The 18105-nt window shown below is 37.0% G+C and overlaps 1 protein-coding gene across 2 annotated transcripts in view; it reads left to right on the forward strand.

The window, feature by feature from the left end:
* AGO3 (argonaute 3, RISC catalytic component) overlaps positions 1-18105 on the forward strand; it is a 125143-nt gene that overhangs the window by 26990 nt on the left and 80048 nt on the right. The window contains exons 3-5 of one of the 2 annotated variants that reach the window (XM_025383325.1): positions 8640-8760; positions 14361-14569; positions 16028-16164. In XM_025383325.1, coding sequence (XP_025239110.1) covers positions 8640-8760; positions 14361-14569; positions 16028-16164 — 467 coding nt within the window. The remainder of the gene's footprint in view (positions 1-8639; positions 8761-14360; positions 14570-16027; positions 16165-18105) is intronic. The other variant, XM_025383331.1, reaches the window with a different exon arrangement.

Genomic DNA, 18105 nt, shown 5'->3' on the forward strand with positions numbered 1-18105 from the left:
CTTTTGGGGAAAATATTCTTTCATGTTATCTTCTGTAGACTAGAATAATATTTTTCATTCTGTCTTTTGAGAGCAGAGAATTAAGAGGTACCTAATAAAGCGAGATGGAGGTGGATCTCTGTAAGCTTATAGTAATTACAACTCATAGCAAAATAATTTGCTGTCCTCTTTTTTACATTAAAGTTTCTCTCTCCTAGCATTTTTCTGCTGTATAAGTCAGGTGATAAAATGGGACTTAATGAAATTAGTATTAAATTTTACTTTATAGTCTGTGCACCAAAGCATGATGGAGTCAAAAGAGTTGGTATCAGAATGTAGGAAGTAGTGATTGAGGAAAGGGTAGTAGGATAGGCTGTACCCCTTTAGAAGATCTAATATATGCAGGTAGATTTCATTTTTGGAGTAATTACCAGTTATTCTTAAGGATTCTTAAATTCTAGCTTGACGTTCTAAAAAACGCACCACAGTGTAATTCTGCAAGTATTCTTTTCTTCTCAGACTAAGGTTATTATTGAAAGGAAGCCACTGAAGATTGGTTAGACGTTGTTATCCATGTTTACTCAGATTTTGTTTCCCAAATTACTTTCCCAATCACTGTTTTAGAAGTTAAAATATTTTATGTATTTTTATTAGTCTAGTTTTACTACTTATGGTAAACTAAGAACTGGTTTAACAATATACACTTAAATATTTGCTAAAAGTACTATATTTGAACAAAAGATTCCACTCCTAACCCTGTTGTTATAATAAAAGACTAATGTCATAAAATATAGAGGAAACCCAGTTAACAGTTTATGTTGATTACCAGAATTATTCATTTTTTGTGTTAATTTACTATATTTGATGCTAAAACATTGTAGTGTATTCATTTGTTATTTGGAAGACTTCAGTATAATTCTTTTTTTTTTTTTTTTTTTTTTTGAGACGGAGTCTCGCTCTGTCACCCAGGCTGGACTGCAGTGGCCGGATCTCAGCTCACTGCCTCCCGGGTTCACGCCATTCTCCGGCCTCAGCCTCCCGAGTAGCTGGGACTACAGGCACCCGCCCGGCTAGTTTTTTGTATTTCTTAATAGAGACGGGGTTTCACCGGATTAGCCAGGATGGTCTCGATCTCCTGGCCTCGTGATCCGCCCGTCTCGGCCTCCCAAAGTGCTGGGATTACAGGCTTGAGCCACCGCGCCCGGCCAGTATAATTCTTAAAATATATTTGTGAGATAATTATGCTTAAATTTTAATAGAAAAATATTATACATGTTTGCTTTTTTAATCTCCAAATTATTTTCATTAATATCCTATTTGGTTCCCGAGACTGTTATCTCATTTTTATTGATGAAGAAACTCAAATCAGAGAGGTTAAATAACCTTCTTAACAACTTAGTGACAGAATGGGACTAAAAACTCATGCCTACTTTTTTCAGTACTTATATTATCATATATTTTAAAAGTTTCTCAGTTTGGTAGTTTCCCAATTCCAAGTTTCATTGTAATACAGTAGTACCTTTGCTACTGTAGCTGACTAGATGGCTTAGGACACTAGATAAATTACTATTTTAAAGAGTTGTTTTCTCTAGTTCCACATGCTTACCTGTTAAAGATTCTAATAAACTACGCTTTTCCATAATGTCCTTTAAGATAAGAAATGAGAATTTGCTCTCCCTAGGTTTGTCATTTTGTTTTTTTTTGTTTTGTTTTGTTTTTTTTTTTTTTTTGAGACGGAGTCTCGCGCTGTGTCACCCAGGCTGGAGTGCAGTGGCGCGATCTCGGCTCACTGCAAGCTCCGCCTCCCAGGTTCAGGCCATTCTCCTGCCTCAGCCTCCGAGTAGCTGGGACTACAGGCGCCCGCCACCACGCCCGGCTAATTTTTTTGTATTTTTAGTAGAGACGGGGTTTCACCATGTTAGCCAGGATGGTCTCGATCTCCTGACCTCGTAATCCGCCCGCCTCGGCCTCCCAAAGTGCTGGGATTACAGGCTTGAGCCACCGCGCCCGGCCGGTTTGTCATTTTGTTAGCTTGCACACTAAAATATGCTGGATGCCTATATTCCCAGTTACTCAGAAGGCCAAGGCAGGAGGATCACTTGAGCCCAAGAGTTCTAGGTTACAGTGAGCTATGATCACATCACTGCACTCGAGACTGGGCAACAGAGCAAGACGTGGTCTCAAAAAAAAAATTTTTTTTTTCGCTAAAAGTCTAAATATATGAATCTGGCCAGGCACGGTGGCTCACACCTGTAATCTCAACACTCTGGGAGGCTGAGACAGGAGGATTGCTTGAACCCAGGAGTGCGAGACTAGCATGGACAACATGGTGAGACCCCATCTCTTTAAAAAAAAAATTCTAAATATATGAATTAATTGCATCATATTAGTGAGAGGTTAAAAAAATAATAACTCGTGGCCCTCATGAAAGATGACTCTCTTTGTAGCATAGGTTTTGTCAGTTATGAACTTAAAAAACTGTCGAGTGAAAAAATTGACCAGTATACTATAGAATTCCAATACTTTTTCCTTAGGACTCTGAATTAAATTGTCAAATGTAAGTGTAATTATTCATAGGAGTAATATCTAATGCCATGATACGATTTACCATGATAAAATTTACAACATTTCATTATTTGGTATTTTTAAAATTAAATTTTACTATAAGAGGGTATCGCGGATATTTCATTTTAATCTTAAATTTGTATCTTCCCTGACAGTTGGTCATATAGCAGCTCTTTGAACAGTTCTAGCAAAGATGAACTCAGGTACTTTATAACGTAGTGTAATTTACTTTTGAATAACTGGTGGTTAGAAAATCGTGAAAATTTTGCTCCAAAATCTGTCTAATGTTCCAACTATTTTTCCTAGTTCTTTCTACTCAATTTTTCACATGACAATCTATCAAAATAGCCAAAGACTTATTCTGTAATTTTCTTTTGAGTCTTTCCTATTCCAGACTAAAAATCCTTGGTTTGATTTATTTTTACTCATATTACATGATTTTCTATCAGGATTGCCTCCTTCTCGTTATATTTGAATTTTTTAGGGTCTTACATTTTTCACAAATTCAACAGAGTACTCCAAGATGTAAAATGATCTGTTTTAATATATGGTGGGATAGTTACCTGCCTTATTAAGTGGGTTATCTGAGTACTTAAATATATGCAACCTCAGTTTTTTTACTTTTGAGGAAGCCTCATCATACTGTTAGCTCATTTGGGGCTTGTAGTCATTTAGAGCCCTTTTCCACAGCAGCAGTGGGTAAGTTGAGATTTTCTGATTTGTTCTTACTACAATTGAAGTGTTCAGACATAAGTGTTTAGGTATTACAGTTACCCTTATTATGTTTCTTCTTCATTTTGTTCATTGTTGTAGTTAGTAGCTTTTAACATACTAATTTATGTTTTTAACATGTTAGTCATGTCCTCCAAGTATGTGTTGTTGGAGGTTTCTTAGCCAACAGGTATTTATTAATTACTTACTGTATGTAGGGCACTAGATATGCTTCCTTTCTGTATGGTATTGATAGTTTTCTAAGGTAGAAAATTATTCCAGTGTTCAAGTATACTTAGAAAAAGTAGGAAACTTACCCTGCCCCATAATAAACACTCTAGTAATAGTGAAAACATATGGTACTGGCCAGGCGTGTTGGCTCACGCCTGCAATCCCAGCACTTTGGGAGGCCGAGGCGGGTGGATCACAGGGTCAGGAGATTGAGACCATCCTGGCTAACACGGTGAAACCCCATCTCTACTAAAAATACAAAAAATTAGCTGGGCGTGGTGGCAGGTGCCTGTAGTCCCAGCTACTCGGGAGGCTGAGGCAGGAGAATGGTGTGAACCCAGGAGGCGGAGCTGCAGTGAGCTGAGATCGCGCCACTGCACTCCAGCCTGGGTAACAGAGCGAGACTCCATCTCAAAAGAAAAAAGAAAACATATGGTACTGGCACAAGAACAGACAAACAGAACACTGGGACAGTATAGAGAACTCAGATTGATTTATATATGAGAAGTGAATGAGATAAAAATGCCATTACAAATTGATTAGTTAAGTACAAGCTTGATTTAGTAGGTGGCATGAAGAAACCTGCTCACTAGATGGAGATAAATAAAATTGGGTCCTTGCTGTTTATAAAGAAGGACCAAAATAATGTAGACAAAACTATAAAGTTAATAAAACATGATTTATCTTTCTGACTTAGTATTAAGAAAGTATTTCTTAATACCTCAAAAGCTTGAAGTCATAAGGGAAATTTAATTTGATGAAGTTCTCAAATTCATTAGTAATAAGAGAAATCTAAATTATAACATTCTTTTAGTTTATACCGATTAGGCTAACAAAAATTAGAAAGCAAAGCTAGATAATGCTACATACTGGCTGGACACAGGGAAATAGGAGCCTCAAGGAGTGCCGATTAGTGTAGTCAGTCTTGAGAACAATTTGACAGTTCATCATTTTCTTGATAAGATTCACTTTGACCTAACAGTCTGTTCCTGGGTCTATAAGCAGAGATTAATTCTCACATGGGTTCGTAAGGGGACATGTAAGGAGATAATTCATTGCAACATTGGTTTTGATGACTGGCGATTAAAGATACTGTGAATCTGCAATGCTGCGGGAGTGGATAGACAACATGTGGAGTACTTTGCATCAATCAGAAACAATGAACCAAGTCACTGAAATTGTATACAACCAGTTTTTTACAGATTAAATCTTTAAAAATAATAAAAATAGATATACTATAATAAATATACCACAGCAACATCAATAGGTTTTAAAACATCTAATGCAGAGGGTAAAAGGAGGAAAACATAGAAATAGAAGAATGTTTGTCAAACAAATTAGAAGAATAACTTCTTGGTAAGGGGAAGGGGGATAGGATATGGAGATGGAAAGAAATGAATCAGTTAGAAGAGAGATATTATACAGATGATGATAACACACTGTGAACTGAGGAGTATGATTAAATATTTTGTACCTGAGGAATAAAAGTGGGACTTGGGAACTTATTTAACAGTGAATGTAAATGGGGTTGGAGTTTAAAAAAAAAAGACTAAGAACATAAAAAAGAAACTTAAAATAATCTAGGTACGAGGACATGAGGCTTTTCTTTAGGATTGTGGAAATTGGGAATGGAAAGTAAAGGACTGGTATAAGAAATACTGCAAAGATGTGGTGTCCACAACCAGTTGGGTGCAGAGATGAGCCAAGTTTTGAATCTGGGTAACTGGGAAGATGGAGATACTATTAGTTAAAGAGGAGTAGCAAACAGAAGATAACCACATTTAACTCTGACGAGATGTGTTGAATTCAGCTTAAGATATATTCCATTGGAGGTTCCAGCATTTCATTGAGGTAGGTTATTCACTGATAGAGCATTTATTGAGGATATACTATGTGTTAGGCATCAAAGCAGGATATATATATATGGGGTTTTTTTGCCAAAATTGTAGCAAAAAATTGTATATGTGTATGTATATATCCTGCTTTGATATGTAAGTATACATTTATGTATGAACATATGTATGTATATTTAACTTATTTTAAGTTCAGAGGTATATGTACAGGTTTGTTATATGGGTAAATTTGTGTCACAGGGGTTTATTGTCACCCAGGTATTAAGCCTAGTACCCGTTAGTTACTTTTCCTGATACTCTCCCTCCTCCCACCCTCCACCCTCTGGTAGACCCCAGTGTCTATAGTTCTCCTCTGTGGGTCCATATGTTCTCATCATTTAGCTCCCACTTATTAAGTTAGAGCATGCGGTATTTGGGTTTCTATTCCTGCAATAGTTTGCTAAGGATAACGGCCTCTAGCTCTATACATGTTCTGCAGAGTACATGATCTTATTCTTTTTTTGTGACTGCATAGTATTCCATGGTGTGTATGTACCACATTTTCTTAATCCACTGTACCATTGATGGGCATTTAGGTTGATTCCATGTCTTTGCTATTCTGAATAGTGCTGCAATGAACATACATATGCATATATCTTTATATTTCTTTGGGTATATACCTAGTAACGGGATTGCTGGGTTAAATGGTAGTTCTGTTTTTACGTCTTTGAGGAATTGCCACATTGCTTTCCACAATGGTTGAACTAATTTACACTTTCACCAACAGTGTATAAACGTTCCATTTTCTCCACAACCTTGCCAACGTCTCTTATTTTTTGACTTTTTAATAGTAGCCATTCTCACTGGCATGAGATTGTATCTTATTGTGGTTTTGATTCATATTTCTCTAATGATCAGTAATGTTGAGCATTTTTTCATATGCTTGTTGGCTGCATGTATGTCTTCTTTTGAAGTGTCTGTTCATGTCCTTTGCTGTCTTTTTGATGGTTTTTTTTTTCTTGTAAATCTGTTTAAGTTAAAGCAGGATATTTTTTATTCCTAACATGTTTTGGCCCTACTATTTCAGTCTCCTCCATTTTGATCCTTAGAGTGATTTGGTTGGGTTTCCTAGAATTGGTAAGGTTGAAATTATACCAGTTTACTGTTGAGTAAAAAAAAAAAAAAAAAAAGACAAAATGGTTAAAACATCCCAAAAAATTAGATCTGTAAAATTTCACCTAAGAAACCAGCACTTTAAGAGGCTAAGACGGGCTAAGGCGGGCGGATCACCAGGTCAGGAGTTCAAGACCAGCCTGGCCAATATGGTGAAACCCTGTCTCTACTAAAAGTACAAAAATTAGCTGGACGTGATGGCGCGCGCCTGTAATCCCAGCTACTCGGGCGGCTGAGGCAGGAGAATTGCTTGAACCCAGGAGGCGGAGGTTCCAGTGAGCCGAGATCGTATCACTGCACTCCATCCTGGGTGACAGAGCAAGACACTGTCTCAAAAAAAAAAAGGAAAGAAAAGAAAAGTAAGAAACCAGATTTAGTAATAATGGCCACAAAGGAAAACTTAAAATGGCAGAAAATCATTGAAATTTGCTTTGAACTAAAAAATGAATAGGTGAATCAAGTATTTGTTGTAAAATTTACTCTAGAAGAGACTTGATACTGTTTTCAGTAGTTCTAGTAAAACAAAATTGAAAAGGGTGGAAAAAAATAGAAACTTTGTGCCATGTAGAAAATCACTCTGGGTATCAAGTCAGCTTGATGTTTTTGTTGTTCCAGAAAATGCTGGGTTCCTGCCCCACTTAACTGAGTTAGATTTGAATTTTTTTTTTTTTTTTTTTGAGACAGAGTTTCGCTCTTGTTGCCCAGGCAGGAGTTCAATGGCATGATCTTGGCTCACAACAACCTCTGCCTCCTGGGTTCAAGCGATTCTCCTGCCTCAGCCTCCCAAGTAGCTGGGACTACAGGCGTGCGCCACCGTGCCCGGCTAATTTTGAATTTTTGGTAGAGACAGGGTTTCTCCATGTTGATCAGGCTGGTCTGGAACTCCCGACCTCAGATGATCCACCCACCTTGGCCTCCCAAAGTGCTGGGATTGCAGGCATGAACCACTGTGCCTGGCCTTGAATCTTTTAAATTAGTTTTACATTATATCAATACTATGTGAGTACATTCTCATTGTAATATATTTAGATTTCATAAACAAAATAAAAGCGACCCTGTGATCCTATCCCTTACCTCTCTAGAGGTAACCACCATTTGGAATATATCCTTTCAGAGATCTTTACTCTGCTTTTACAAATGTGTGTACAAAAAATAAATGTTGATTTGTGAAAATTTGGTATTCCCTATATAGTCTGTAAGCTTTAAATATATAAGTCTTGGCCGGGCGCGGTGGCTCAAGCCTGGAATCCCAGCACTTTGGGAGGCCGAGACGGGCGGATAACGAGGTCAGAAGATCGAGACCATCCTGGCTAACCCGGTGAAACCCCGTTTCTACTAAAAAATGCAAAAAACTAGCCGGGCTCGGTGGCAGGTGCCTGTAGTCCCAGCTACTCGGGAGGCTGAGGCAGGAGAATGGCGTAAACCCGGGAGGCGGAGCTTGCAGTGAGCTGAGATCTGGCCACTGCACTCCAGCCTGGGCGACAGAGCGAGACTCCTGTCTCAAAAAAAAAAGAAAAAAAAATATATATATAAATATATATATATATATATATATATTTATATATATATAAATCTTGAGTAGCTTTCTATGTCAGTTACATTGGATCAAATGTTTGCTGGATAAAAATGGAGGTTTTATAATATCCTTACTAGCTAGGTACTATAAGGATGGGAGGAGAAAGGAATACAGGTATGTTTGCTGCTCTCAAGAGGCTCACAGAAGAATTGAAATATATTATCATTATAATAGAAAAAGTGTTCTAATAGAGATATGTACTAGGTGCTTTTTTAGTACAGAGGAAAGAGTATCTACTCTTGGAGAAAGAAGTGAATATGTTAGGGAGTGCTTAGAGATGGTGAAAGAGATTTTGAATCCGTTTGTAAGAATATTTTGCAGGTCAAATGTGTCCTGGAATTAAGTAATATGCTCGCTTCATTCTTCTCTGTCTAGTGAAATGTATGCCATCTTTTGGCAATGATCAATCTTTTTGGTGTCTTAAGCCAGGGTTCTAAAAGCAAAATCTTTATCATATTTGAGTGTCTTTTAGAATTTTGACAGCCTTAAACAGTGGCAGAAATTACTTCTGTTAATATTTTTGTATTTCATCTTGCAGAGGATTATGTGAATGTATTGTTTCCCTTCTTTAGGGAGGTGGTTGACTCAATGGTTCAGCATTTTAAAGTAACTATATTTGGAGACCGTAGACCAGTTTATGATGGAAAAAGAAGTCTTTACACCGCCAATCCACTTCCTGTGGCAACTACAGGGGTAAGATATGCATTCCTGTATTGGAAAGGTATATTTTTGAAGTGTCTCCTTTTGCACGCATTTATTACCATTTTTATTACAATCCATATGTATGTGAGTATTTATCACTGATTGTTTTTAACTTTTTGTTTTGAAATAATTTCAGACTTACAGAAAAGTTGCAGTAATCATGCAGAGAACTCTCATACACCCTTTACCTAGATTCACTGAGATTCTGAACATTTCCACGTTTGTTTTATTTATTTTTCTTTCTCTCTTGTACATATATACTTATTTTTTCCTGAACCATTCACAAGTAGGTTGCATATACCATGCCCCATTAATATTTATTTTATTTTATTTATTTATTTTGAGACAGGGTCTCGCTTTGTCACCTAGGTTGGAGTGCAGTGGTGTGATTTCGGCTCACTGCAACCTCCGCCTCCCAGATTCAAGCGATTCTTGTGCCTCAGCCTCCTGAGTAGCTGGGATTACAGGCACGTGATACCTCTCCTGGCTAATTTTTTGTATTTCTAGTAGAGACGGGGTTTGCCATGTTGGCCAGACTGGTCTCAAACTTGACCTCAAGTAATCCACCCAGCTCAGCCTCCCAAAGTTCTGGGATTTTGGGAGTGCCACCATGTTTGGCCAGTATTTAATACTTGAATGTATATTCCTAAGAACAATGATAAAAACCCTTGTACAGTTATCAGGTTCATTAAATTTAACATTGATATGATACTTTTATTTAATCAACAATACAAATTCCGGTTTTACCAATTTTTCCAATGATGCCCTTTAGTATTTTTTTCCCCCTCTGTTACAGAATCCAGTCCAAGATCATGATACAAATACCATGTCTTTCTTTCCCCAGCCTTTTTTTTTTCTTTCATGACAGTAACATTGTTGAAGATATAGGCAAGTTATTTTGTAGAATGTCCCCCAGTCTGGGTTTGTCTGATACTTCCCCTTGATTACATTCTGGTTATGCGTTATTGGCAGGAATGTTATATAACCATTCTTTCCTTATCATATCAGGAAGTACACAGTATGTATTTGTTCCATTATTGGTAATTATTGGTGATGTTAACTTGGTCAGTTCATTAAATTGGTGTCTGCCAGTTTTCTCCTATTGGGGTATTCTTTTTCTCCTTGTAGTTAATAAGCATCTTGTAGGGAGATTCTTTTTGTAATTGTGATAAAACATATGTAACATAAAATTTACCATCTTAACCATTTTAAGGTACATTTCAGTGGTATTAAGCACATTTACATTGTTGTATAATTATTATCACCATCCATCCCCAGAATTGTCTTTATCTTACAAAACTGAAACTCAATATCCATTAAACAGTATCCATTGCTCCCTCCCCTCAGCCTTGGCAACCACCATAGTACTTTCTGTCTCTGAATTTGACTATTCTAGGTTCCTCATGTAAGTGAAATCATAGATTGTTTGTCTTTTTATGACTAGCTTGTTTCACAGTTTATCCACATTTTTGCATGTATTAGAATCTCCTTTTCAAGGCTGAATAATATTCCATTGTATATATGTAACACATTTGGTTTATCCTTTCATGCATCAATGGACCCCTTTTGGCTATTGCAAATAATCCTGCTGTGAACATAGATGTAAAAATGTTGAACTCTGCTTTCAGTTCTTTAGATATATACCCAGAAGTAAATTGCCAGGTCATGTGATAATTATTAATTTTTTTGAGAATCTGCTATATTGTTCTCCAGAATGGCTGCATCGTTTTACATTCCCACCAACACAGAGTTCCAAACTCTCACTTCCATGCCAACACTTGTTTTCTGTTTTTTGTTTTGTTTTGTTTTCTAATAGTAGCCATCCTAATGGGTGTGAGATGATATCTCATTGTGGTTTTGATTTGCATGTCCCCCAACAATTAGTGATGTTGAGTATAACTTTGTAGGCTTATTGGCCATTTGTATATCTTCTTTGAAGAAATGTGTAGTCAAGTCCTTTGCCCATTTTTTGAACTGAGTTGTTTGTTTGGAGTTTTGGGTAGTGAGTTGTAGGAGTTCTTTACTTTTAGATTTTTAATTTTTTTAGCTAAACTGATGAATACCATTGTAGGAGTTCTTTATATATATTCTGGATATTAACTTCTGTATTCTGGATATTAACTATTTATATTCTGGACATTAACTTATCAGATATATAATTTGCAAACCTTTTGTTACATTTCACAGGTTGCCTTTTCACTCTGTTGATTGTATCTGTTGATACACAGAAGTTTTTAATTTTGAATGGGAAATACTTTTAAGGATCCTGTTGTTCATTAGATTCTGATTATTCTTCCTTGGCAACTGATTATTCTTGCTTGAAAGGATTATTACTATGTAGAAGTGATGATTTTCTAATTCTGTCGTTCCGTCTGCATATATTCATTAATCTGCTGTAAGGGAGAATTATTTTTTTTCACTCTGTTTATTGATTTCACTGCCCAGATTGTCCCAGATTTGGCCTGTGGGAACTCTTTTAAGCTGACTCCTGTGTCCTTTTGAAATGACATTTTTTGGGGAATACAGTCCTGCATCACCTAAAACAATGAGGATATGCTCTGAGAAATGTGTCCTTGGGCAATTTTGTCATTGTGCTATCATCACAGCATATACTTACACAAACATAAGTGGTATAGCTTACTACATACCTACACCATATAATATGGCTCATTGTCGCTATAAACCTATATAGGATGTTACTATACTGAATACTGTAGGCACTTGTAAGACAGTGGTAAATATTTGTGTATCTAAACGTATCTAAATATAAAAAGGTGCAGTAAAAATACATTGTAAAAGATTGTTTAAATGGTACACCTGTATAAGGCAGCTTCATTATAATCTAATGGGACCACCATGTATGTGTGGTCCATTGTTGACCAAAAATCATTATGTGGTGCATGACCCTACTTCATTACTTTCTGGCACAAGATGTTCCTGGTTTATTTTATGTTTTCTCTGCTGCAGTCCTGCAACTAACCATTTCTCTGAGGATCTCTGGTTTCTTTTAGTTGGCAAATGCAATTTTGAAATGAAAATCTGGGTATTGGTATGTTCACTGCTGCTGGGGTATATGTGCTTCTAAGCCCTTTCAATGGATAGAGGTAGGAAATATATAAAAAGTAGATACATAAATAAAACAGACAACAAAAACATATTACACTTTATATGGTAAATCTAACACACACACACATATATATAGGAAATCATGAGTTTACACCTGATTCTTCCAATTCCAGTCTATACTCCATGGGATTCTTCCTTTCCTCACTCCATTCCGTATTTGTATCTTTCTTCTTTAGTTAGATTCCGGGCTCCTCAAAGCATCACCACTCCTTCTCATTTGCTCAGTCCTACAGTACATATAAAATAGTTTGTGAATTACTATACTCAGACCACTACAGAACAGAAACCTGCTAATGAATTCAAGACTTTATTTTGCATGCAATTCTTCTAAATCCACCCTTTCTCTACCCCTGGAATGAAGACTGTCGTCAGTATACATACTGTGTTCAAGAGTTACTTGAATTGGTGCTTCCTTTTTCTTTTCTTTCAGTGTGGTTATGTTATTTATATGAAATTTATTTGGGTTCATTTTATTCTATTTATGATATTCTGTTTTAATTTTTTCCCTCCGTTTTTATTATTTATTTATTTAGACAGGGTCTCGCTCTGTAACCCAGGCTGGAGTTCATTGGCACACTCACGGCTCACTGCAGCCTCAACCTCTTAGGCTCAAACAATCCTACTGCCTCAGCCTCCCAAGCAGCTGGTGTGCACCACCACACCTGGCTAATTTAATTTTTTGTAGAGACTAGGTCTTGCTCTGTTGCCTAGGTTGGTTTAAAATTCCCTGGCTCAAGCAGTCCTCCTGCCTTAGCATCCCAAGGTGCTGGGATTACAGGCGTAAATTTTTTTTTTTTTTTTTTTTTTTTTAAATTTATTTATTATTATTATACTGTAAGTTGTAGGGTACATGTGCATAACGTGCAGGTTTGTTACATATGTATACTTGTGCCTTGTTGGTGTGCTGCACCCATCAACTCGTCATTTACATCAGGTATAACTCCCAATGCAATCCCTCCCCCCGCCCCCCTCCCCATGATAGGCCCCGGTGTGTGATGTTCCCCTTCCCGAGTCCAAGTGATCTCATTGTTCAGTTCCCACCTATGAGTGAGAACATGCGGTGTTTGGTTTTCTGTTCTTGTGATAGTTTGCTAAGAATGATGGATTCCAGCTGCATCCATGTCCCTACAAAGGACACAAACTCATCCTTTTTTATGGCTGCATAGTATTCCATGGTGTATATATGCCACATTTTCTTAATCCAATCTGTCACTGATGGACATTTGGGTTGATTCCAAGTCTTTGCTATTGTGAATAGTGCTGCAATAAACATACGTGTGCATGTGTCTTTATAGCAGCATAATTTATAATCCTTTGGGTATATACCCAGTAATGGGATGGCTGGGTCATATGGTACATCTAGTTCTAGATCCTTGAGGAATCGCCATACTGTTCTCCATAATGGTTGAACTAGTTTACAATCCCACCAACAGTGTAAAAGTGTTCCTATTTCTCCACATCCTCTCCAGCACCTGTTGTTTCCTGACTTTTGAATGATCGCCATTCTAACTGGTGTGAGATGGTATCTCATTGTGGTTTTGATTTGCATTTCTCTGATGGCCAGTGATGATGAGCATTTTTTCATGTGTTTGTTGGCTGTATGAATGTCTTTTTTTTTTTTTTTGAGACGGAGTCTCACTCTGTTGCCCAGGCTGGAGTGCGGTGATGCAATCTTGGCTCACCGCACCTTCTGCCTCCTGAGTTCAAATGATTCTTGTGCCTCAGCCTCCCAAGTAGCTGGGATTACAGACGTGCCACCACGCCCTGCTAATTCTGTATTTTTAGTGAAGGCGGGGTTTCACCGTGTTGGCCAAGCTGGTCTCGAACTCCTGACCTCAAGTGATCCGCCTGCCTCGGCCTCCCAAAGTGCTGGGATTACATGCGTGAGCCACTACGCCTGGCCTTTTTTTTTTTTTAATATGTAGAATTTTAATATGCTTCCAAATGTCAAAATTATACCAAAATGTGTACTCAGAATTGTTCTGTCCTTATTTTTCCAGTCCATTCCCTCCCATCCTTTGAAAGTAACTAGTTTCTTTGTTTCTGGTTCACACTTCCTATGTTTCTTTTTGCAGAAGTAAGCAGACATGTGAATATTTCCTCCTTTCTCACACAAAAGTTGTCATAGTATTTGTAATCTTTTGTACTTTGCTTTTTTCACTTAATAGTACAGCTTGGAAATTTATTCCATGGCAGTTTCAAGAGGTTTTCCTTATTCTTTTTTCATAGCTGCATAAATGTTAGAGCATTTAGGGTAGTTTCCAGTATTTTGCAATGACACATAATGCTGGTGTGAGTAACTGTGTTATTTAAATTTTATCGACAAAAAAATAAAATAAATGGTATATTTTAGTCTATTGACTATTTTTGCCATGTTTTCTCTTAGATATTTTTATAAGTTAAATCTAAAATAATTGTATTTATCATTTTCAACATTTACCAGTTGACTCTTTTCCCATCAACAGGTAGATTTAGACGTTACTTTACCTGGGGAAGGTGGAAAAGATCGACCTTTTAAGGTGTCAATCAAATTTGTCTCTCGGGTGAGTTGGCATCTACTGCATGAAGTACTGACAGGACGGACCTTGCCTGAGCCACTGGAATTAGACAAGCCAATCAGCACTAACCCTGTCCATGCCGTTGATGTGGTGCTACGACATCTGCCCTCCATGAAGTGGGTGCTTCTGCTTTTTTTCTCTTTAGATTTTAAACTCCCAAGAATGACTTGTGCAGGCTTCTCTTGGTTAAACCTTTATTTGCCGTATATTTTGATTGTTCAACTGAAATGTTGAACAAGAATAGCATCAATACAAATTCATTGACAGGAGTACGTTACAGAAAATTATCTGGCTTTTGCAAGTAACTATACATCATTAGCTTAGCTAATCTTATGAATAATTTTATAGAAAAATATCTCACCCTTTCTCTTAGGATCTAAAAGTCTTAACAGATCTATTTTCAGATGTATTTCTTTTGTTATATTATCTTGCTTTAAAAGTAATTTCACTGTTTATACGACAATATCAAATTGTGTTGAATTGCTTTTCTTTTTCTTTTTTTTTTTTTTTTTTTTGAGACGGAGTCTCGCTCTGTCGCCCAGGCTGGAGTGCAGTGGCTGGATCTCAGCTCACTGCAAGCTCCGCCTCCCGGGTTCACGCCATTCTCCGGCCTCAGCCTCCTGAGTAGCTGGGACTACAGGCACCCGCCACCTCGCCCGGCTAGTTTTTTGTATTTTTAGTAGAGACGGGGTTTCACTGTGTTAGCCAGGATGGTCTCGATCTCCTGACCTCGTGATCCACCCACCTCGGCCTCCCAAAGTGCTGGGATTCCAGGCTTGAGCCACCGCGCCCGGCTTGAATTGCTTTTCTTAATAATCCTAGGACCTCACATGTGTAGGGTGTGCTCCTGTGTGTGACCGCATGTGTACCCATGTATTTTTTATTGTTTGGTTGGGTTTATTTTGAGACATGGTCTCACACTGGCGCCCAGGCTGTAGTGCAGTGGCACAATCATGGCTCACTGCAGCCTCAACCTCCCAGGCCTAAGCAATCCTCCTACCTCAGCCTTCTGAGTAGCTGGGACCACAGGCATGCACCATCACGCCTGGCTAATTTAAATTTTTTTTTTTCTTGTAGAGATGGAATCTCCCTATGTTGCCCAGGTTGGTTTCAAACTCCTGGACTCAAGTGATCCTCTCACCTTAGCCTCCCAAAGTGCTTGGATTACAGGTGTGAGCCCCCACACCTGACTCAGTATGTTTTTTTTAAAGAAAAATAGTATGTCTTGCAAATACATTTATAGAAATAGCTTTTTGTTCAATAATTGTTTACTTGTTAACATTTTTAAGGTTGGAACTGTTAACTTTTTAAAGCCTATTTTTAAGAAATTATTTTAGATAAAATTCATTCTTATTTCAACCAACAGGTTTGAGAAAGGAAAATTTAAGTAGATTTTTTTCCGTTTAGAGTGGGTACTTTTTGCTTTCTCAAATTTGGAACATGTTTAGTTTCATACATTCATAATGATGAGCATCATTATGATAAGTTAATTGTGCTCTAGTCTCCCCTTTTCTGCAGATTTAAATACTCGTATGAGAAGGAAAGGATTGAACATGCCATTTTAATTTTTGTAGATACACGCCTGTGGGGCGTTCATTTTTCTCTGCTCCAGAAGGATATGACCACCCTCTGGGAGGAGGCAGGGAAGTGTGGTTTGGATTCCATCAGTCTGTTCGGCCTGCCATGTGGAAAATGATGCTTAATATTGATGGTAAGGGAACTAAAGCCATATTCTGTATTGGGTGGTAGATTTCTATATGATGTGTGTACATAAATTTTGTATATAATTATACATACCGGTATCTCGAAGTAATATTTGGACATGTATTATGATCTACTAGAAAAACCTTTATATTTTTATTACATTTCGTTTAGAAAGCCTGTAGAACTTACCTTGGAATGCTGCCAAACATGAAGCAAGCACATGAAGACAGATTTAAAAGCCCTGACAATTATCTGAGCAATCTTCTATTATAACTCACTTTTGCCCTTTTAACTCTAAGCCAACATTTTATTATGAAATATATATATTAAGAAAGATAATTCTGTTGAGCATGGTGACCCCCAGATGTTATACCTACTGCTGGTCTTAATGTGATGCTAATTGCATTCTTGTTTTTAGGTGTTTTCTTACAAAATATTTTCAAACTTATATAAAAGCAGAGAGAACAGTATGATGAACTACCACATAGGTAGCCATTACTCAGATTGTCAGAATTTTTCTACCTTTGCGTAATCCGAGTACATTTCTTCCTCTACGGTAGTGTTTTTAAATCAAATCCCAGACGGCATGTTATTTTGTCCCTACTACTTCAATGTGTACCTCTAAAACTATGGATATTTTCTTATAGCAGCAATGTCATTATTATATGTAGGAAAATTATAAACAAGCATTTATTTGTACCCTCTAATATCTGTCCATAATCAGATTTCCCTGATTGTCTGAAATATGCCTTTTTCTAGTTAGCTGGTTCTAATCAGAAGCAAAACAAGATCCACACATCACATTTGATTATTATGCCTTTTTCGATCTAGTAGTCCCACTTCCTTCCTTGTTTTCTTGTTTCTTTATGCCATTGATGTTTTACAAAAACTTGGTCACTTGTTCTGTAGAATATGTTCAAATCTGATTTTGTCTTTTTGTTTTCTTGTGTTATTACCTTGTTCCTCTATCCCCTATATTTTCTGAAAATAAAAGCTTAGAAGTTTCATTCCATTCTGGTTCAAAATGCTTGTAAGTGCTTTGTGTTGTGTCATATTAGGAAACACAGTATCTAGTGGTCCCAATTTTAGTGATGCAAAAATCAGTCTCTAGGTTCAGAGATTAATCAGTAGATGCAGAGATCTTCCATTGTAAATTTCTTAATTAACTTTTGAATTGCTAATGTTCTGTTCACTGATCATTGTGACCCAAATTATTTATTTCACTAGGGATTACGAACTGGTAAATTTTCTGTTACTCTTTTTGCATTAGGATTTGCATTAAAATTTGCATGGAATTTTTCTGTGGAAAAGCTTCATGTCCTGTTGATAATTCGTAAATGTTTGAAAGCTTTCTTGCTTTCAGACACAGCAGGATATTCCTTTCTCATCTTATATTTCTTGCCCAGTACCTGAAATTAGACATTCCTCCAAGGATCCCTGGATCCATCCAGATCAGGGCATAGTTTCCTCACTTTTTCAGCTGCACCTACCATTGTGTAATATGTGATTGAGGAGGGGATATATTTAACTAGTTTTCTTTAGATGTATACTAGAGTTATTTTTAACTATTTTCTATTTCACATTATTTTATGTATATTAAGATATGTCTGTAAGATAAATTCCTGGAGGTTAGACTGATGAGTTAAGGGCAAATGTATTAATATTTGTAATTTATATCATTATTACCAGATTGCACTCCATAGAGATTGTAAATATTTTTCATCAATGAATGAGAGTACCAGTTACCTTATATCTTTGCCACTAGAATTGTCAAACTCTTAGATTTTCATCAATCAATTTGCAAGAAATAGTTTTCTGTGTCCTCTTAATTTGTATTTGACTACCTTTTCACAAATATAAGGGCCACTTGTGTTTCTTTTTTAATGAACTGTTAGTTTATATCTTTTGCCCTTTTTTTTCTATTGGATTTTTGGTCTTCTCATTTACT

This window comes from Theropithecus gelada, chromosome 1 (genome assembly GCF_003255815.1).
Source record: "Theropithecus gelada isolate Dixy chromosome 1, Tgel_1.0, whole genome shotgun sequence".
Taxonomy (NCBI): Eukaryota; Metazoa; Chordata; class Mammalia; order Primates; family Cercopithecidae; genus Theropithecus; species Theropithecus gelada.